The sequence below is a fragment of the Primulina huaijiensis genome, chromosome 7, assembly GCF_012295235.1.
Source record: "Primulina huaijiensis isolate GDHJ02 chromosome 7, ASM1229523v2, whole genome shotgun sequence".
Taxonomy (NCBI): Eukaryota; Viridiplantae; Streptophyta; class Magnoliopsida; order Lamiales; family Gesneriaceae; genus Primulina; species Primulina huaijiensis.
This window is the reverse complement of record NC_133312.1, coordinates 5,705,153-5,726,796: the sequence shown is the minus strand read 5'-3', so window position 1 is coordinate 5,726,796 and position 21,644 is coordinate 5,705,153. Positions and strand designations below refer to the sequence as shown.

At 35.2% G+C, this 21,644-nt stretch overlaps 3 protein-coding genes across 3 annotated transcripts; 1 reads left to right on the top strand and 2 right to left on the bottom strand.

The window, feature by feature from the left end:
- The first annotated feature begins 4,378 nt into the window (after nt 1–4,378).
- Nucleotides 4,379–8,823, top strand: LOC140981152 (probable protein phosphatase 2C 59). Its single transcript, XM_073447446.1, has 9 exons — nt 4,379–4,509; nt 4,930–5,252; nt 6,143–6,270; nt 6,941–7,039; nt 7,137–7,295; nt 7,582–7,668; nt 7,763–7,854; nt 8,059–8,133; nt 8,385–8,823. The coding sequence occupies exons 2-9, from the start codon at nt 5,170–5,172 to the stop codon at nt 8,541–8,543; spliced, it is 882 nt and encodes a 293-aa protein (XP_073303547.1). The 5' UTR covers nt 4,379–4,509; nt 4,930–5,169; the 3' UTR covers nt 8,544–8,823.
- A 1,343-nt stretch (nt 8,824–10,166) lies between these two features.
- LOC140980299 (ubiquitin-NEDD8-like protein RUB2) lies at nt 10,167–11,708 on the bottom strand. Its single transcript, XM_073446047.1, has 3 exons — nt 11,530–11,708; nt 10,855–11,114; nt 10,167–10,515 (listed from the first exon to the last, which is right to left on the bottom strand). Exons 1-3 carry the CDS (start codon nt 11,620–11,622, stop codon nt 10,404–10,406), a joined length of 465 nt encoding a protein of 154 aa, XP_073302148.1. The 5' UTR covers nt 11,623–11,708; the 3' UTR covers nt 10,167–10,403.
- A 4,152-nt stretch (nt 11,709–15,860) lies between these two features.
- Nucleotides 15,861–21,370, bottom strand: LOC140980842 (uncharacterized). Its single transcript, XM_073446905.1, has 8 exons — nt 21,199–21,370; nt 20,522–20,684; nt 20,007–20,070; nt 19,804–19,946; nt 19,584–19,706; nt 16,789–18,317; nt 16,246–16,495; nt 15,861–16,145 (listed from the first exon to the last, which is right to left on the bottom strand). Exons 1-6 carry the CDS (start codon nt 21,368–21,370, stop codon nt 16,889–16,891), a joined length of 2,094 nt encoding a protein of 697 aa, XP_073303006.1. The 3' UTR covers nt 15,861–16,145; nt 16,246–16,495; nt 16,789–16,888.
- Between the last annotated feature and the right edge of the window lie 274 nt (nt 21,371–21,644).

The following is a 21,644-nucleotide window of genomic DNA, read 5'->3' as shown; positions in this document are numbered from 1 at the left end:
TTATGTACCATGCGATTGTTTGGATCACTTGCTGTCAAATGAAGGATCCAATGGTTATGAGTTTAACCATGGTCCATGCTAGACACGCTAAGGTGTTGTATGAGTCATGGCTAAGGGCTAGAAGCCAACCACAACACACCTAACACCCCAAAACCGAAACTCAACACACTCAACAATACCAGAATTTTAAAACCGAAGGGGCGCTGTTCTTTGTTTGTTTTAAAAATCGATGGGGACATGAACCAAGCCATGAAAGGGCATCTTGATAACGTTTGAGACATGTCAAGGAGGGATTCTAACCATGGTTACAGGCCCAAAAGCCAACCAAGATTCGAACCTCCCTGTACAAACCGAAAACAAGAATTTTGAGACACAAAATGCACCATGGACGAGTTGCTGTCCATTCGTGTTGCTGGGGGGGAAAGAGCTTTAACCAACAGACTAACACCTTCCTATCACACCCTATATCATGTCTATAAGAAGCCTTGAGCCCCTGGAAATCGATTCAACCCTGAAACCACAAAAACATCAAAACTGTGAGGTGCACAAGTGAAGAGTCGAAAAATCTGCACAATGTTTTTTTCGAAAGTTCTTGACATGATTTCGGTTTTGTCATAGATCAAGCACATGTAATGGTTTAAAAATAGATATATAACTTGATTGAAGAGCAAAGAAATAATATAGACCTGCCTTAAGTTGTTTTTACAATAAACAACACAATACGTCGGATCGGGAGACACGGCAACGGAAATGAAGACACCTTGCTATTGTTGTTGTCTTGGCCAAGAATGGGAGCTGCTAAATCTCCTAATTTTCGTGCTAGAGAGAACGAAGAAGGTGGTGAAGGGTTGTGGTCAAATAAGGTGGTGCATGGGGGAGTAAATGATGCCAAGTTGGGGGGGAGGGGAACATGCATGATGAATGGGTGGCCTTTGTTTTCTTGTTGGGGGAGTTAAATGGTGTCAAGTTGGGATTGTGTGGAGTGGAGATTACCGAGACTTGTCTTCCCAAATTGGTGTAGGATTTGTTTAAGTTTTGCTAAGTAGAATCCTATGTTAGATAAGCTTGATTAAAAGGTTAATTAAGCATAATCTTGATGAATTAAGAAGCCTACAATTAAATTGGTGGTTAATTAATTAAAGTAGACTTAAATCCACTTGATTTCATTAAAATAAATTATTTCTTAGCTTGGAATAAATTTAGGAATATTTTTGGATCATAAAATTCATCTCCGATTTTCTATCTCCGGTCCGGTCTCGCGTATATATCTAAAAAGCTAAAATTTGAAATACGCGATTTAAAAATCCTTAAAAATTACGTAAATGATTTAAATGCAATTAAATCAACAATTTCTTAAAATAATAACCATTTAAAATTAAATAATAAAAATTATGCACATATATACGCATATTGGTTTTTCGGGTACTACATTACTTCTGGAGGGAGTCACAGTTTGAGTTGAGGTCTAGTGATCTTTCCCAGTATATATGTTTATGTATCTATATATTGGGGCATGTCCCGAGGATATGATTTGTTGTTGTATGAGTTGTTTTGATTATGTGTGGGCAGATTTTATGATGTGAAATGAAATACTATTTTTAATATTCAAATAACATATTTTGGGCTCATTGTAAAGAAAATTTAAAATCGTTTTCCGCTGTAATTAATTAACCCTAATCAAATTGCATTGTAATAACGATTAGGAGTTAAAGGCCCCACACTAGAAGCCGTATCCTTCAACCCGTCGTTCCTCATGGCATGAGCGACCATGCTTTCCTTCCCAGCCCCTTGCCTTCTGCCCAGCCCTCGTGCAGCCACCCTAGGACCATCATACTATCTTCTTAGGTCTCCTGGACGTAACCATACATTAGCTAAGATCCGTGGCCCACAAAGATACCCTAGACGAACCCTAGCTCCCATACAATTCAACTTTTCGTTCAAGCCATCAGCCATACATGTGCAACCCTTATTTATGCATATATGGACCCTTAACGTGTTGGAAAAACTTTCCTTCCCATAGCCCTACCATGGCCGCCCATCTATGCATCATAATACTTTTATCATGTTTATGTCATAAAACGAAAATACAAGAAGTGCATCATATTTTTCATGCAAAGATAATTAAATACACATAATATGGTGTGAAAGATGAGTGAAGGAAAATTAAGATGTGTCTTTGCGTTTATTACACACGAAGAACGACTTGTGATACAAAAGACATCGACGAGGGAAAGACCTTGCTGAAATTCTTCACTTTTCACGTGATGTTCTTCTCAAAATTTCGTGTGTGTGTCTCTCGGCTGATGAAGAGTCTTAGTGTGTGTTTGTGTGATGTGTGCGTGAGTTTTGTGTGTTTAAGTGAGGGTTTATTAGCTTAAAGTTTGATATAAAGCACATGGTGAAAGCTTAGGCTCATTAATCTAGTATAGTAGGTCCATTAAGTCCATTAGTAATAATTAAAATATTTTGTTTGGGAAAGTTTGTGAAAATATTAGTCAAGTTCTCAAAAAGCCCCTATTGTCATCGAAAATCGATTACCAGTTTAAAATACGATTCGACGTGTAAAAACACCTTAAAATACCTCATTTTCAAAAATTCCATTAAAATACACCACACATTGAACAATTAAAAATAATTATTGAATAAAAATAATTTTTCTCATATGGTCTCCGGTCTCCGTTCCTCGATCGCGTCTCGAATAACCTTTAAAACATAATTTTTATGCATTCTAGTAGAGAGCTACATTTTTAAACATGTACACTATATTTAATTCATGCAGTTAAAACTGTTTAATTAATCATTTTCTATTTTCCCTAAATTTACATCCAGTTAGGTTACGTTATCGCATTTTGAATTTTACATGTATCTTGGAGGAGTGCAAAATAGATATTGACTGCTACTTCTACTATGGAAGCTGAGGTTCATATATTTTGTTTTTTCCTATATTAAATAAGATATGTAGGGGTCAAGTGGTAGAATGCAAGAAAAAATGGCTCATCTCAATTATATTCAAAAGAAGAATAAACCTGTCGACATTGACGACGGTGATAGCCAGCATTTTTGACAAAATGTACATCTATCACCTCGACTTTAGAAAATTGAGACGCGCTTTTTTTTCACTCTCGAGCTCCCAATCAGCTCATTGATAATATGAGAAATGCCTATAAATAACATATTGTGAGGTTCTAAGTATACTTTCCATAAGAATATTACTATATCATCCACAGAGGATTGTAGTGCTTAGAAAACTTCAAATCGAAAAAAAAAACAGAATATTTATAAATTATTCGATGATCAGATGTAACGTTCGATCCATTTCCACATATTTATTTAGAGTAGTTCTCTTGTGAGACGGTCTCACGAATTTTTATCCGTGAGACGGGTCAACCATACCGATATTCACAATAAAACGTAATACTCTTAGCATAAAAAGTAATATTTTTTGATGGATGACCCAAATAAGATATCCGTCTCACAAAATACGACCCGTGAAACCGTTTGACACAAGTTTTTGTCATTTATTTATGATGCATAGACATGATTTTTGAGAAAAACTCTTAACAAAAATATCATCGATTCAAGCAGCTTCGCTACGTTCATGAGTTATTAAAACAATTTTTTTTGAGGAAGTTATTGAAGCATTTTAACTAAACATTGAGCCGTATTTGACTCCTATCCTAATTCTAGACCTAAAAATAATCGTTTATCACGGCAATTAATCTAATCTTCCTTTACAATCCCCGAAATACTATGTCAGCGTGGTTGGAATTAAATGAGAATGAATTCAGATGGACACCTTTTGATGCATGGGAGCCAAGTGTATGGCAACCGCAATTCAAGTTACACCAATTTTTGTCCTCAAATCACCTCTTTTTTCGCCTAAAACAAATCCCAAAAAAGAGTATAAAAATTATCATCATGATATTTAAAGATTTTTGGGAAAATTGGTATTCAGTCTCCGGTCGTCGTTTTTTTTGTGTTCAGTCTCTGTGTACTTTTTTAGTACCACATTTCCACATGAAGTATACCACATTTTCACATAAATTGTACCACAATTTGTATGACATAGTACCACAATTTTGTGGGTAGGGAGTAAACCCAAAGAAATGTTTTGATTGGAGATTTTTAACTAACTTCCCCAAGATTTTTTTCCTGTTTCTTGAAAATATACTAATAATAATAATAATAATAATAAATCCCAAAAAAGAGAATAAAAATTATCATTATAATACTTAAAGATCTTTTTTCCTGTTTCTTGAAAATACATTATGATATTCGTAAAGAAGCCCAGAAAAGATATTAAAAACTTTACACAATTGGAAAGGTGGAAATGGTATTAATAATTTTTCTTTATTAGTTAGACAATAGACATGTCCCGATAATTTCATTTTATTACAAGATCGCCCCCCCTTTTTTTTTCGGTCTTGACTTTTCTCATTTTCCCTTCTATCTTTTAAGCTATTCTTCTCTCCCATCATGGCTTTCTTCTCCAACTCCTGCCTCTTCCAGGTCCTCTGTCTAAATCTGTATCTAAATCTGTATACAAATACATTCAAAATATAGCATTCTATTCATGATACATAGTTTTCATGCATTTTTTTTTTCTGTATTCTTATACCCGTTCGAAATTGATATTAAGTGATCAAGAAGTTTATTGAACCGTATTTCATTTTTGCGGCCCAGAAATATGTATGTAGAAGGAAAAGATAATTTTTTTATGGTTTTGATGTATCATAACAGATACACATGCACACAAGCAAATAGTATTGGTCTTTTACATTCTTTAGCCTTGCAATTTGATTTGTGGGTTAAATGTGGGAGTTCTTCATTTTATTGCTTCATAATATGTTTGTAGATTCTTATAAATCTACTCGTGAATATCAAGTTTGATGGGATATGTTTCATTTATCTTTTTATTTTGGTTGGCAGGTTGAATTTTGAAATCCGATTTTGGAATTGAAAATACCTCACATGCTGTGATCGTGTGACTTCTTCGTTTGTGCACTTCTTTACACGAATTTGCTAAGAAAAATCCCATGTTGGGTTGTCTAGATTTGTTAGCCACAGATATAATAGGAAAAAGTCAGGTGATTTTCTCATTGGATTTGGAAAGATAAAAAAATAAAAGCCATAAAGGAAAATTAAAGATATAAGGTAAAGTTTGGTTATATGGGTTATCTGAATTCTCTGTTGCCACAATCAACAAGCCAAATCCATGTTGGTGATGCCCCGGTCAGTGGCGGCGGCCTCAGGTTATTATTTTCTTGACTTAGCCGTTCTATTTATCGTTCTTGATATTTTTGCCATTTTCTTGCCAAAGCCCTAAATCAACAGTTATTGGTTAGTATTTTACCCCAAAATACTTGTTAGTTTGGCTGATTTAAATTGGACCCTGCAGCTGCATGTGCGTGTGTGCGTAGTATTTATTTAATAATTTGCATGATCTTGTGTTTAAATTGAACTTGCATTTGTGCTTTGTATGGAGTATGAATTTCATGGAGGTGGTAAAATTTCATTTGCCTTTTTGTTGATGGCTTGTGTGTCAATCTTGATTTTGGTAGGTCAAAAGTTGTCGGTGGCTTTGTTTGGTGATGTCTTACTTTGATTTGTTGTTTTGAAAATCTCGTTCTAGTTGCTGTCGGGTCGGCTGAGATTTGGGGTTTGTTTTCACGTCAGAGAATTTTGTTCATTGAGTTTTCAAGCATGCGCCATGAGGTAGCATTTAATTGCTTACGTCTGCTAACGAAAACTCCTACGTAAGCTATGTTTGTCAATGTGCGTGTGTGGATACCGTTGAGATCACCTTGTCTGCTAAGTAAAAAACTTAACTAATATGTCGTATTTGACATGGTGTTATCATTTCTTTATAAATTGATCGTCCTTTTTGTTATTAGGAATTTAATAACGCAAATCTAAACAAGGAAAATAATCATGTTATTTATAACTGTTTAAATTGGTATAATACTGTGGTTGTAGTTTTCAAGCATTATGATTTATTCATTCAAAATTTTCTTTTTAGTTTCTCAAATTTGTTCATTATTGAAGTTTGGGGTTTCGAGGATATCAGAGATATGCCCATTACGCAATAAGAAAAGGTTATGCAAACTGCCGTGTAACTTTGATGTACTGTACCTTCTTGCAGTCACAATGGAAAATTTAGCTATGGATACTCGAGTTTTCCAGGTAAAAGATCTTCAATGGAGGATTTTTACGAGACAAGGATTGATGGTGTGGAGGGAGAGGTGGTTGGTCTCTTTGGAGTGTTTGATGGTCTCTTTCTCTCGCTCTCTCTCATACATACTACGCCCTAGGCATTGGCTCATATATGCTGTTCTGTGCATTGGTGAAAGTTTTGGGAAAAGAACCCATGCTTTCATCCATGGTTTATAGCACCCATATATTCGTCCTCGAATTCAATATTTTTAAGTTTTCACGGAGCTTGGATATGGTTGGATGTGATTTTCCCTTTTTATCAAGTTGAAGATTCATGGCCTAGCCCCAATAAATGGCAAAAATGTTGTATGCAACAGCTATCTAAAACTTCATTTTTTCATAAGGAAAATATTATTATAATTGGATAAAGGATGCATAAAATGAGTTTGCTATAGAGTTTACTCAGAACAAAGCGTCACTAATTATTAATTCAGTAAAATTTATACATCTATGGTATGGAGTTACAGACAAATTTCTTCCACCTAACCCTTTAAGGTCTCTCTTTTACTACCATATGACTTGATGGTAATTCCATAAGTTACAGGTTTGCATGAACAGTTACCGTCTGATATGGTAATTCCATAAGTTTCAGGTTTGCATGAACAGTTGCCATCTGATTTGCATCATATCAGAATTTTTTGAAATTTTCATGATTTATCTTTGCTGTTGAGAGATAGTAGGTTTGGAACCATTATTTATGCATGTACCCTTTTTTTTTGTTATTTAGGTCATGGGGGAGCTCGAGCTGCGGAATATGTCAAGCAAAACCTTTTTAGCAATCTGATCAGGCACCCAAAGTTTATTTCTGACACCAAATCTGCCATAGGTATGTGATTGTATTGCCACCATGGTTATGACTTAGCGCTCTATAAGTCATTTTTTACTCGCTCTTACCTCATTTTTGGGTATGTTTCCTTTTTCAGCTGATGCATACTGTCATACAGACTCGGAATTCCTGAAATCAGAAAACAATCAGAATAGGGATGCTGGGTCGACTGCTTCCACTGCAATCCTTGTCGGTGACCGTTTGTTGGTGGCAAATGTTGGGGATTCGAGGGCTGTTATTTCCAGGGGTGGCAAGGGTAAGAGAACAAGCATTATCTATCAATCTCTTTACGATGAACTGAAACAAACTCAATTTTCCCCACATAATTTTCTTTTTTGTTTTCTTTGGGGGAAACAAAGAACTTCTTTACATCAGTGCTGAGTTTAACAAAACCTGAAATCAGGAGCCATAAATGTATTGACCTAATAAGATCTGTCATACCGTGGGATCCGATTAGCCATAAATCTTCTTATTTCGTCAGTCCAAGATATTTTGCGGAGTATATCGTATGATCTGATTAAATTATTATTTATACCTTGCAGCCATTGCTGTCTCTCGAGATCACAAACCAGACCAAACAGATGAGAGACAGCGAATTGAAGATGCCGGAGGTTTTGTGATGTGGGCAGGTAAAGAAAGATGGCCATGTTCTGTTTGTCCGAGGTTTCTGCAGAATGACGTGTCATTTTCTTTGCCTTTCTTTTCTTTGGGTATTGCCTGCAGGAACTTGGAGAGTTGGAGGAGTGCTTGCTGTATCTCGTGCATTCGGTGATAGACTGTTGAAGCAGTATGTGGTTGCTGATCCAGAAATTAGGGTATGGTGTAAGAATTTCGGTAAAGAAAATGTATACATATAGGAGAAAATCGACACTGTTGAAGCAGTATGTAGCCATTTCTCGATATTTTTTTAGCAGATTATAATATGTTGAAAAGAAATTTGAAAAAAAATTCTGCCTATATAAGAAGCTGCAAACGAAATCCAACATCTAACGAACAATATCATTGTTTGAATTCCGCAGGAGGAAAAAGTTGATGACACCCTTGAGTTCCTTATCCTCGCAAGCGATGGACTTTGGGATGTAGTAACGAATGAGGTGACACATCTGTACATAAATTTCAATTCTTGAATCCAGGGACAGGCCCTAGTATTTCAGAGTTGTTTGACAGTGCAAAACTTATATTTTTAGGGAAAAAAATTACTCAAATTTTGATATATTTAGGGGGGTGGTTTGATTACCGTTACTTGCTCCCTTCTGCATTCATGTATCTATTTGATGTCCTCACCTTGATTTAGGCACGAGTACATGTATTCAACTTTTTTTCTATATAACATTTTTTTTCTCAGGAAGCCGTTTCTATGACGAAACCGATCCAAGAACCTGAAGAAGCAGCGAAACTTCTAATGAAGGAAGCATATCAGAGAGGCAGCGCTGATAACATAACCATTGTTGTGGTCCGGTTTCTTGCTAACCAGCCCGAACCCTCGAATAGTAACTCTAGTTAAAGGTGGATATGTCTCTGGCATGGTTTGTTTCAACATCTTTAATCTGGTTCCTTACTTTATGGAGGAGGGGGGACATAGCTCATACCCAACATATATATAGAAAGTTGTACTTCACTCAAGTTTAGAAACAACATAGGCCCCAGTCTGGCTGAGATCTCTTTATTTAAGAAGTGATTTAGACCTGAAGAACGTGTGACTTTAGAGTGACTCGTAATAATATTTGCTGTATTATTTTTAGAGCCTTTGGTATGTATATTTATTTGAAGATCTTGTTGCCACATTTTCAGATTGTTGGAGGTTGTGCTCTCTTTCTTCTGTATCTTTCTTTTACTATCGATATGTCACACAGTAAATTAAGCATGTAACATAAACAGTCATGGTTTAAAGTATTAAAATATGAGATATAGTATGATTATAGTCTGATATTGGTTGTGACAGGTCCATTATCTAATCATCTGCCATCTTTTCAGATATAAATAATTTTCACATACATTTAACAAATTAAAAAATTGGTTTGCCAAAAATCCCACTTCTCTCCCTTAAAGAAGAAGAAAGGTGCTTATACAAGGCAAGTCGGGTGGCTCGCAAGTTATTAGACAAGAAGTAGATAATCAAGTTCTTTGATAAGATGATGGTCAATTTCGACCACTCGTCAAATACTGCTTGTCTCAGGTTGTTATTGTCATTTTATAAGTTAAAATAAGCAATTAATTGAGTCTTTTGGTATTTTTCATGTCTTATGGTAGATATTAATCGATTGATACTTGGTCTGCACGCAAAATATCAATTTCTATACTCTCCTTTCTTTTTTTTCTTTTTTTTTTTTTTAACTTCTTTCTTCAATTGTGGTTTTCCTAATTATTTGCCATATGGCACATGGTAGAAGAGCTGCTACTGTGCCCGGTTATGTCACAAGGACTATCCTTTTCCTCACAAAAACTTCTGTGAGACGGTTTTACGGGTCAATTTTGTAAAATGCATATTTTATTTGGCTCACACATGAAAAAACATTACTTTTTATGTCAAAAATATTACTTTTTATTATAAATATGGATAAAGTCGACTCATCTCACGAATAAATATTCGTGTGACTCTCTGGTTGTATTGATATTTTTTGTGATACTTTTATGTTGTTAATGTCATATTATGTGTTAGCTTAAATGAATAATTAATTTTCTCTAATTGATATCTAGAATTTTGGTGCTAGAAATATCCANTGTAAATAAATTATGGTTTGGACGTTAATAAAATTAATTATTCCATTAATTTCTTTTTATTGTTTTTCATTTATGATAGATATATCTTTTCTGATTTAAGTGTGTTGTATGGATAAATTAACATATCTAAATTTTAGTCATGATGGTTTTTCATATGTTGTGTTTTGATCTATTTAAATTGATAAATACTCATAAATACGATGTTATTCAAATGACTTTAAACATTATCTAAATTTGTAACCAAATCTTCAACCGTTTGTCACTCACATACAACTGTGACTCACATACAACTCGCATGCACGTTTCTAATATATATATGTGTGTTTAGTTCACAAATGTAAAAAACGCAGAAATTATTTTCAAGGCTCCAGCAAGAAGTGAAGAATTACGGAACACGTTTTGGTGATGGCCAAAACCCATAAATTGATATACAACAATCAATCCAATTTGAGGGTTCAAAGATGAGATTTTACACGATTCAAAATTGTACAAGAACAGAAGGCAAGATGACAATACATATAGGATATAAGGTAAATTCTTGAAGACTAGAATTTACCGGTTTTAGCCAGAATTACTGGTCTCCAGAGAGTACATCAAATTTAGGTAGTTCATTGCAAATTGTTCGAGAAACCCAAGTAGCTGTCTAAAGACAACCACCCCTCAAAGCAAGAACAAGATGAAGAACAGAGCCACCCTCAATGTTGTAATCCTTGGCAGTTTTGTCATCTGCAAGCTGCTTGCCAGCATATATAAGCCTAAAGGAAAACATGGCAGATTCATCATGTTAGCAATGATAATTGGAGAATACCTGTTTAATATATGAATTTTACTTCTCCAATATTTGAAGCTATAATTCTGCAGCTAAAGAATTTGAGATAACTAGGAGTTTGAAACTACTAAAATAAGTGGAGATTTATATTGTGAATTTGAACTTTTGTTACCCACAAATACTTCCTTCCAAATGGTAAAAAGATTTGGTCATTACTCATTGATGCTGAAAAATTGATTGGTATGGCATAAAACATCCCAACATCAGCGAGAAAATAAACCAAGCTTACAATAAAACAAAATCAATTAAAGAAAACAAAGCAAACCTTTGTTGTACAGGAGGAATTCCTTCTTTCTCCTCAACTCGTTCCTTAATCCGGTCAATGGTATCAGTAGGCTCAATGTCAATTTCAATTTCCTTTCCAGTAAGGGTCTTGACTTTTATCATTGTTCCACCCCTAAGTCTCAAAACAAGGTGAAGAGTTGATTCTTTCTGGATATTGTAATCTGCCAAGGTCCTGCCATCTTCCAACTGTTTACCCGCAAAAATGAGCCTCTGTTGGTCTGGAGGTATACCTTCCTTGTCCTAGGACCAGTGATTCACATGTTCGTTTAGTAGTAGAATACTACGCAAGATTCATCCTTGATCATGGCATATATTAGCAACTGAACAAGATTCATCCTTGATCATGGCATATATTAGCAACTGAACAAACGATCATTCAAGATGCTCTAAAAAATACACACAATTCAACGCAAACCAATCATCACATAAACGTAACAACAAATTGCTCGAATCCAACCAATTCATTCAACATCATCAGCAGCCACAAAAAAAAGGAAAACAAAAAGAACATACTCGACCAACAAGCTGAACAGCAGCAGAAACGACCCAAAAAATCATAATTGGATAAAAACACTCAAATAAAAACAAAATGATGATCGAGACAAAAGGGAAAAAAATTGACTGGAGCAATTAATAAATAGGAAAACTATCGGACCTGAATCTTGGCCTTGACGTTGTCGATTGTGTCACTGCTTTCGACCTCGAGCGTTATGGTTTTTCCAGTTAGGGTTTTAACAAAGATCTGCATCTTGAATTCGAGCCCTCTCAAATTGATGAACTTGAACACACTCTGAAAATGGAATCTGTATTATCAGATTGCCAGGACCAATTCGGGTCTATCACTATATATAGTGTGGTTCTTTGCGGGTCTGATATGTCTTAATTGGGTCAACCCGAAAATGGACCCTACACATTATTCTCCAATCTTGATATGTAACTTCTAATTAAAAATTAAATGCCACAATGGAAAATTAATTTAAATATTTTTAAAGTTGGCACCAAATAATTTAAATTATATTATCTTATAAGTAGTTAACTTTGCAAATTTTTTAAGTCTATGGCATATTTTTTATCGAGTTCTAGTTTATAAATCAAATTGGTAAAGCTCAACTTGGATAAAAATTGATAAAACTTGACAAATTTGTGAATGTTTCACGGGTTAATTTTTTTATACGGATCTCTGACCCAACTCAGTTTATGAAAACAAATTATTTTTATGTCAAAAATATTACATGATAAGTATGAATCCGATTTGATATGAAAAATATTAAATATATATATATATATATATTTTTAATGAGTTGTTAGAAAGTTTTGACCAAATTTCTTCAAATTTTAAATACAGTAAATTAAAAAGTATTTTGAACTTGAATATTCTTGTGGTAGTGGAAGCATTTAATTTATAAGGAATGAGAGTAATTGAAATATCAATATCTTAAAAAGATACTCCATTTTTTAATGGAAACTAGCATCGACTCTTACAAAAACACTGAGTCTTAGATAACAACGACATTTAGAACACGAGATGATCAGTGGGGACTAGCCATTATCATAAGCAATGAAGTAATCAACAGCAAGTCTCCCTTTAATTCGAATGGTTTTCTCAAACTTTCTGATCTTTCTTTTCTCCTTGTAACATAAGGCTCTTGCTTCTTTGTCCATCCCCGATATCGGGATGGGGACAGAGTCGTTTGTCCGACACCACCACTATTTCCAAGGAGGAAGATGATACCTGTTGCGGCCACAACCACTAATACTTTAAAGTTTAAACACTCTTCCAAGAAAATAAAGATGAACCAATGGGAGAAAGAATAATATTCTCTAAAGAAAACAACTATCAAGGATGAACAACATACACTTTGCGATGAGGTGAAATTGTACATTGGAAATTTCACATCATCAGTAGGAAACCCTGTTAGAATAGATGTCCTATAAGCTAACTGTTGGCTAGAGAATTTATTGACTCAATATAATTCATTATTTCATGGTTTGTTATTTTTTTATCTGTATACTCATGTGATCAACATAGATAAAGACTTTGATTATACTTTAATACAAATGAATCGTAATTCGATATTAAAACTCATTTGTAAACACTGTATAATTTAAATTCGTTCCTAGTCGATTCAGCCGCCTTAAACATGTATCAAGGTCGTTTGAGCTCGAGACTAGCATCTGTGATGTTGTGTACCGCGTTTCTTGGTAAGGGCATGTAAATGTCCAAACATGTAGATGGGTAGTCATATGATGATTATACCGAAATACCCTCACTCGGACTTTCTAAGTGGTTATCATTCATCGAGAGGATAAGTCTATGGTTATGATTGTACACCATTAGTCTTTACGACCTGGGACAACACTGAGGCTCTATATGCTAGGGCTGTGCTTTGACTTGTTTACCGACTCCAGGAGAGTCATCAGGTGGCGATGTTGGGTACAGTTGCGACACATGTAGGAGCCAGTGCATTGTAGTTGGGAATTCACCGCTCACCTACGGGTGTGGATATCCTACATGATCTGATGCAATAATAGTGCATGGAATCTCTGGCCAGAGTATGAGATGTACGTCAGAAAAGGAGTTCTCCAATTGTAAATGCGATGCCACTATTTATTCTCAAATATATGTCAAATAGTTGTCGAATTCTTATGCAACCCTCGATGAACCAATAATTGCAGATTCGATCGGGATATATGAGATGAAGGGACCGTACTGTACGTTAATCATAATCGACTGGTTCTTGCAGGCACTATCAGTGATACCTAGGGAATCATGGGGCGATGCTACTAGACGCTCTTACTATGATTCGATGGGTTTAATCAGAAATATGATTTCTAACATTCTAATGATCAATTGTTGATACATAGAATGAGTCAAATTAGGGTAAGTCCGTATAAAGGATTATGTCTTGAATCACAAAGAGTTATGAACCCACGGCTAGCTGTATCCCTGAACCATTGAGGGTTACACACGTACTGGATTATTTTGTCCCCGTTGAGATAATAAATTCAAGAAGTTGAATTTATAGAAAACATTGAGATAATAAATTCAAGTAGTTGAATTTGTATATAAAATTATGATATAGTAAATTCAAAGAGTTGAATTTATGATAATTAAATTTTGAGATAATAAATTCAAGGAGTTGAATTTATGATATTTAAAATTTGGAGAGAATAAATTCAAGGAGTTGAATTTATGACTATTAAACTTTGGAGGTGATAAATTCAAGGAGTTAAATTTATAATTTAAATAATAAATTCAAATGTTGAATTTATAAAATATTTAAATTAAATGTAATGGGTATATGTATAATGAGTTTGTAGGAGTACAAGACCAACATACATATTATTAAGATTCTTATTTAGACTTTAAAAGATTAATTAATTAATTAAATTAGTTGGACTAGAATAATTAATTGATTAAGCTCATTAAATATTTAATTTAATTAATGAGCCTTAAGCTTATATATATATGTATTAGGCTTATGGTTAAAAACAATTAACCCATGTAATTTTCGAAACCCTAGCCTCCAAGCCAAGGTTTTCGAAAATCTCCTCCCATTCTCTCAATTTTCGGCCTCCACCAAAGAAAGTTTGATTTTGAGCCGCCTCTCGTCTTTAATCTCCAACGAAAAATCCTTATATACTTTCTAGTGTAAGTTGGAAGAGGAACAAGTAATCTAGTCGTAGACCTGATTCGAAGATTGAAGAAAGGAGAATTGAAAAACATGCGTAAGATTTACAACAAGAGCTACGTTCGCTTATACTGACGTAGTTGGTTCCAAGTGAAAAATTCACTAAAGGTATATTCTACACATCTTATGTATTTTATTAAAATCATACGAGTGCTCAAACAAATATTTGATTGTCAAAATAAAATAAAAATTTTAAAACTTCCGCTTGTGCCCAACAGCAACACGCTTAGGCTTCTGTTCAATGGATATCAATCAAGATCCAAAAATGGATCCGAACATGAGACTTGTACGCATGCTACCAGGGACATGTGATATCGTCTCACAAGAAATTCACTTAGTTTTTAATATTTATAAATTATTTTTATACCCTTAATAATCTATTTTTAAACAATAAATTGTCAATACAGTTAAGAATGTATTATTAGAATTGGCTAAGGTTAGTTGATGTGATCGCAATTGACACGAGACTTTATATTCATTGGGAAATTCGATCCCACATAGGGATTGTATCATTGTTCCAACCTAATACTCGGTCAATTTTGATTTGGCTTTATTCATTTCTCACAAAATTATTTAATCATCTTGTCCTTTACTGATTTGGCTCCGGTTTTATTTTGGAACAGGTTAGAATCATAAGATAAACATGAAATTATGTGTTTTGTTTCGCTTTTCTGGATTATTCTCGGACTGGGTTTCATTAAAAAAATTAATTTTAAAAGAATCTGCTCAAATAATTTGTAGTTTGTTTCATCGGATATTAACGTGTTGAACTCCGACTCAGTTGACATGTGAAAGTCCCTAGCATCTTTGAGCATTATGACGAATCAATTTTAGAAATTAGGGGGATTGATCATTACTGTTGGTATATATATATATATATATATATATATAAAAGAATAGATATCTTATGAGATTATCTCACGAATCTTTATTCTTGAGACAAATTAACTCTGCCCGTATTTGTAATAAAATAATATGTTTTCATGGTGACCTAAATAAAATACATGTTTAACAAAATTGACTCATAAGACATTCTCACAAAAGTTTGTGTATAAATAATTGTGTTCCTACAAAATATCAGACATAAATTTAGAATTCTGTTTTTTTTTTTAAAGAATTGGTGGGCATTTATTTTTGTTTTCATAAGATTCCTTACATTGAATTTATTCAAAATTCAGATAAGATGCTATCTATTTATTTTATTGTTAATTATATGTTGATGGTGAGATTAATCCATGAACCCCACGATGATTCATTATATAATTTTAAAATAGCAAAATATAATTTATTTTGAAAAGACAGAAAATCTACATTAATCATCATCATCGTTTTTACATCTTCTCAAGGCATCCATTCCTTGGCCATAGGATCATTCTATATCAACTCTTGGATTCATTTATCCAAGGCTGATTCACAATATGCACGGTGAAAGGTGTGGATCACCCTCGAGCAAATCCAAGAATTAACGTTGGAGTCGAACTACATGGGAATCATCTCATGTCTCACATTTATTTACCTCTGGTTTAACTTTCCCAGCCTTTTAATATGCAAGCACGTATTTTTCACCTTCTGGATGCGCCTAAAAGGTATTTTGAACGATTTCATTAGGCACCAGGTTCTGGTGAAACTACTAACTAGCACAGATAAATGGTAATTTAAAAACCTTACTTGTATCTCACCTGACATAATAAGAGAACTTCAACTTTCAAGGTTGTGGGGTTCAATCCGACGCTCGTCTGTTTACTAACAGACTCACACTTCCAACTACAACGGGCATGTGTTGCTTTCATGCCAGTGATGGAAGATATTATCCATCTCGACATCGAATTTGAAAGGATCCACCATGGACGCCTCAAATCCAAAGCCAATGCCATTTTCTCCTTGGTCATGGATGGCAAATGCTTCAACAAGGCCTTGTCCATCTCGATTCTAGAATTCAACCAATTGTTAAAATATATTGCTAAAATCAAGTTAGGGTAAAATTTGAGATAAAAGACAATAACAACATGCAAGTGAGATATAAGAGCTCGGACCCCTCGTAACTTAAGCTTTAAACATAATACAAATAGTTACTGGTTATTTAGAAAAAAAAAGTATTAATATTGGCAATATAAACACAGATAAGAAAAAAAATGAAGTGAAAAACAGTTTGAATGAATGGAAAATTAAAAAATTAGAAACGGAAAGGAGAAAAAATGTAGAACAATAGCGGAGACAGATACCTCAAGAAGAAATCCAAGCTGCACCATACCAACCGAAAGCTCCATACAAATGTGAAAGCTTTTGTTTGCTGACGTGTAATTATATAAATATTAAAACCACTCAAATTCCTTTCTTTAACCATACCAAGTGAAGATAAGATACTTTATCTAGCTCTCTCATCTTGAAGTATCTCTTCATTAGTAAAAGAAATGGGACACGATCCATTCGTAAACCAGACCAAAGCACCTTCAAAAAGAGCTCTTCTGCCTTCTTCATGCTACCTCGTAAACAGTAATGCTTAAGTAATATAGTGTAAGTTACAATATCTGGATCACACCCTTTCTTAAGCATCTCATTGTGCAGCTGGAGAGCAGAACTTGAGAGACCAATATTACAAGCAACACCAATCAACATATTGTAAGTGACTAAATCAGGGAAAACATCATGTAATATCATCTCTTTTCTCAGGTAATGAACCTGATCGATATTTCCATTTTTTATTTGTGCATGAATCAGGGCGTTGTATGTGTAAATATTAGGCAGGATACCAAGTTCAACCATTTGATTTCTCACAGACAGTGCCTTATGTATGTCTCCGCATTTTCCAAAGGCCTGAATTATGACATTGAAAATGAGAGGATCTGGTCGAATGGAGTACTCCAACATGTGACTGAGAAAATTATTAGCTCTAACTGCATCTCCATTAATGCACAAACCTTGGATAATCATTTTGTATGTGATGTGATCAGAGGCAACGCCCATCATTGACATGTCACCAAAAACATAACATGCCTCATTGATCCTGCCTGACTTGCAAAGCTTGCCAATTAGAGTATTATACGTAACAACATCAGGAAGATAACCACTTTTAAACATTTGGCACAACGATTTATTCGCACATTTCATATCTCCAATAGTAGAGCATCCATTAATAATAACATTATATGCAACAACATCAGCCTCTATACCCCTTTGGAATACTTCATTCCAACAAGCGAGAGCTTCAAGCGTTTTCTCAGTCTTGAAGTAACCATCCATAAGGATAGTTGAATGGATCAACTCTGAGGTTTCCCCGTCATTATCATCTCCCAGTATCTTCTCAAGAAGCTTTCTTGCATCCTCTAATAAGCCCTTCTGGCAAAGGTCATGCACGAGAATATTACATGAGACTCTGTTTGGCCTGATTCCATGGTTATCCATGGTATAAAAAAGATCCAGAGCCTTATCCACTTTATTGACAAGGCAATAACCCTTCAATAAAGTGTTAAAAGTAGCGCAAGTAGGAAAGGGTCCCTGGAATATCATCTCCCTAACAAGCCACTCTGCCTTCCCTAAGTCACCGCTTTTGCATAGTGATAGTGCATTTAAAAGGTAATTGTGAGTTACAATATCAGGAAGTCTAAGATGCTCAACCATCTTAGTCCAAAGGTATGCGGCTGCTCCTAACTTACCTTCCAAACACAAAGACCTTATAAGAGTTATATCACTAATGTAGTCTGTTTCCAAGATAGCACCACAACCCCCTGTCTGAACCCAACTTATGTTTTCCCTGCAAATATTTGGAGTTTGAGTTGAAAACATGCGACAAACATTAATTGAAGCTATCATGGTCAAAAGTTGTTAATGGATGCCAAGTTTGGTATAGATTTCTCACATTACTTCAACATACTGATTTACAAAAAAGATAATTGTGTCGCAAGATTTTGAATTAACATCAGACAGTTTCAGTTTCAGACTTTTGGTTACTCCTAATCAGTGTTCTAAATGACGGTCGACGGCCGCCTACATGGTCTAGGTAGCCGCCTAGGCGGTAGGCGGCCCTCGACAGCCCCGCCTTTGCATCAGGCGGCCACAGCTATCCGGCGGGCAAGGCAGTCGAGGCGGCGGAGGCGGTCGAGCAGGCGGCCGAGGCGTGTATAGAGAAGACAAAAATAAGGCATTTGAGCTAGGATTTCGAGTTTTAAAGGGAAAAGAGATACGATAACAACTTGAAAGAGAAGACAAGAAGAAGCAGTCGAGGCGTGTAAAGATAAGACGAGAAGAAGCGATTTGAGTTAGGGTTCGAGTTTAAATAAAAACGAGACACGACGTCAACTTAAAGAGAAGATAAGAAAAAGCGGCTGAGACGTGTAAAGAAAAGACAAGAAGAATCCATTCGATTATACGATTTTGTATTTTTGGACTAAGCCCATTAAGAAATGGGCCATGAGTCTTCTATAATGAATTGTTGGACATCAAAACAATCCAATAGGCTTGAAATAAAAATATTATTGCTTAAAAAAATCTAACCGCCTAGGCAGTAGGTGGTCACTGACCGCCCCGCCACCTCCTCCTGCCATTTATAACATTGTTCCTAATATACAGAATAACCAATTGCCCCCACCACCCTCAAATTATGCTTGTGGATAACAACTAACTCAGCGTTAAAAAAGTTGGATTTCTGTAGCAAGGTCCAAAGTGTGAGTAGTAATATATTGGATTTAGTATCTTAATCTCTCCTAAAAATGGGCTTAAAATTCCTTCATTCAGAAGCCGCAAGCAATGCAAACTTCCGAATACCATCTACTGTAAATTACACCAATAATATCTAACTAAAATCAAGAAACAATCATGAAACTGAGTCAGGGCAAACAACTCCTCAACTAAAAGGATATATAAAAGCAGTCCGGAAAACTACATTGATCTCAATTAAATAAAATTCAATTTGATGTCAATTTTTTTTAAAAATAATAAGTTCGTCCCTGAGCATCGAACTTCAATTCATATGAGACCAAGATTTAGAACAAACAACCAATTAAAGTAATAAAAAAAAAACCTCAAGGCTTTTAATCGATCCAAACTTCCTTTTAACAACGCATCCAAAACGTTGAAAACCGCACCACTTCGCTGTCCTCCGCCATCTGAGATTTCCTTCTCATTCTGAATACTGTTCACACACCTACTTAAAAAATGTTGAAAAAAATATGAAAATTTGGTCAATTCACGCTTCCGAAATTGAATATATGCTATACAAAAATCAAGAAAAATGCTCTTACGTAGATTCAATCAAGTCGAAGCTGTAATTCGAGCAATAAAGAGAAATTTGGGCTTTCAATGACTCAATAATTTGGAAGCTCCCGCACAGTAATCGTAGAAAAAAATAAGATTCTTGAGCGGGTAATAAAAGCTGGAACTTAATAATTTAAAAGTTAGAATTTGTACAGGCATTACAGTGGGGGAGAGAGTAGCTTTCACTTACAGATTGCATTTGGTTCCGGATAATTGCAACGCTTAGGGCGGCGGCCGCGGCCCCACCAAAGCTGCTGCGACCAGTAGAAGGAATTGAACGGAGGAAAGGAACCACTAGGCTTTGTCGCTTTGAGACTGAATTCTAAGAAATAAAAACTTGGACTCAAAAATATTTGGGCCGACTTGTTAATATGAAATCCCCAACCCTTGACATTAGATTCTATTCCTTTTCTACTGAGAGTCTTTCTTGTTCTCGATTTTTCTTGATCATTGCAAAATAATATTGTTAGTATGTGTATTTTTTAATTTTTATTACACATGTTTCATCAATTTAGATTCCTAAATAGCAATCCATGCAAAATTAAACATTCGTTAATTTTATTTTTTAAAAAATATTATCAACCTGACAGGTCGACCCGTCAGGTTCGAACCGTACCTACAAGGTCGACAGATTTTAAATCCGAAAATCATAACTAGCCCGCATATAGACAGATACGATCACGGTTCTTAATCAAATCCATGAACCTTGGCCATCCGCAAGAGATGGATCGCTCGAGTCTGTCGACATCTACACACTGAGTTATTCCAATACTCTCTCCGATTAACCTGTCAACATCAGAAATTATACCTGCCACTGGAATCGGCACCTGTGTTGATTGGAAAGTACCAACATCTCCCATGTAAAAACCTTCAAATTTATTGAGTAGAAGTAAACCATGGTTCCATATTCAAGATGTGATCAACGGTTGCATGCTCTCATTCAGGGGAAAAATGACGGTGTTTGCATGATCACTTTAATATCCAGTTGTTAGTCAATCGCCACATTCCTAGATGATGAACATGGAATACTTGTTAATATCAAAGAATTGATTTCTGTAAACTTGTACATGGATGTATGAATTTGATATAATTAATTTCAAATTTTTTGACTTGTTTTGATTGATAAAGTTGAAGTAGATTTCAAATTTATTTAATATCAAATTATGTAATTTTAATATTAATTATGATGTATTTCAAATATTAGCAATAGAACCTAGAAAAAGAAATAAAAACAGTTAAAAATAACCCCAAACTTTAATCCAATGGATTTGTTCTTGGATTATTTCTTGATTTTCTTGTGCAGTTTTTTCTCATCGATTATCATTTATCCATTTTTTAGTATTTTCATTTTCTTCATTACTCGCTATATTTTTATCCATTACAAGAAGTAACCCTGCTACAACTACTCGTGGGGGTAGCCAAGAAAGTAGGCTTCATTTCATCCACCACCGCCATGATCACTAAGAATCTCTCTTCCGACACCGGCAAAGCTTTCTCCTCCGAGTTTCTCTCTCCTTTCTCTATCCGTCCGCCATTCGCTTCATCGTTCAGCATCCTGCCTCAGAGCTTCCAGTAGAAGCAGGCGAGGACCGAGAGAGCAAAGACTACCACTCCCAGCATTACAGCTATGCCCGCGAAGAGGTACGGGACAGGGGAGTGGCGTGGGGAGCGTTGGACAGTGGCCGGCGGCGATAAGGTTGGCTCGGCAGTTTTGGCGACGGCGGCGATGATCAGTTCTGATCCCTGAACGGGGTGAAACATGGCGCCACCGTCTGTTCTCATTTTGCTTCTTGTGTGAATTCTTAGAGGAAGACGTACAAATTGTTGC

What these genes read in the sequence shown, in the direction of transcription:
- LOC140981152 (XM_073447446.1), top strand. Translation starts at nt 5,170, where the DNA reads ATGGGTTATCTGAATTCTCTGTTGCCACAATCAACAAGCCAAATCCAT. An exon ending in TCTCTTTGGAGTGTTTGATG is followed by an intron (nt 6,271 to 6,940) that starts GTCTCTTTCTCT and finishes TTTGTTATTTAG; the next exon opens with GTCATGGGGGAGCTCGAGCT. An exon ending in AGGTTTTGTGATGTGGGCAG is followed by an intron (nt 7,669 to 7,762) that starts GTAAAGAAAGAT and finishes TATTGCCTGCAG; the next exon opens with GAACTTGGAGAGTTGGAGGA.
- LOC140980299 (XM_073446047.1), bottom strand. Translation starts at nt 11,622, where the DNA reads ATGCAGATCTTTGTTAAAACCCTAACTGGAAAAACCATAACGCTCGAG. An exon ending in ACGTCAAGGCCAAGATTCAG is followed by an intron (nt 11,115 to 11,529) that starts GTCCGATAGTTT and finishes CACTGGTCCTAG; the next exon opens with GACAAGGAAGGTATACCTCC. An exon ending in ATTCCTCCTGTACAACAAAG is followed by an intron (nt 10,516 to 10,854) that starts GTTTGCTTTGTT and finishes GTTTTCCTTTAG; the next exon opens with GCTTATATATGCTGGCAAGC.
- LOC140980842 (XM_073446905.1), bottom strand. Translation starts at nt 21,370, where the DNA reads ATGCTGAACGATGAAGCGAATGGCGGACGGATAGAGAAAGGAGAGAGA. An exon ending in TTGTAGCAGGGTTACTTCTT is followed by an intron (nt 20,685 to 21,198) that starts GTAATGGATAAA and finishes ATAAATTTGAAG; the next exon opens with GTTTTTACATGGGAGATGTT. An exon ending in ATCTCTTGCGGATGGCCAAG is followed by an intron (nt 20,071 to 20,521) that starts GTTCATGGATTT and finishes TACTGGTCGCAG; the next exon opens with CAGCTTTGGTGGGGCCGCGG.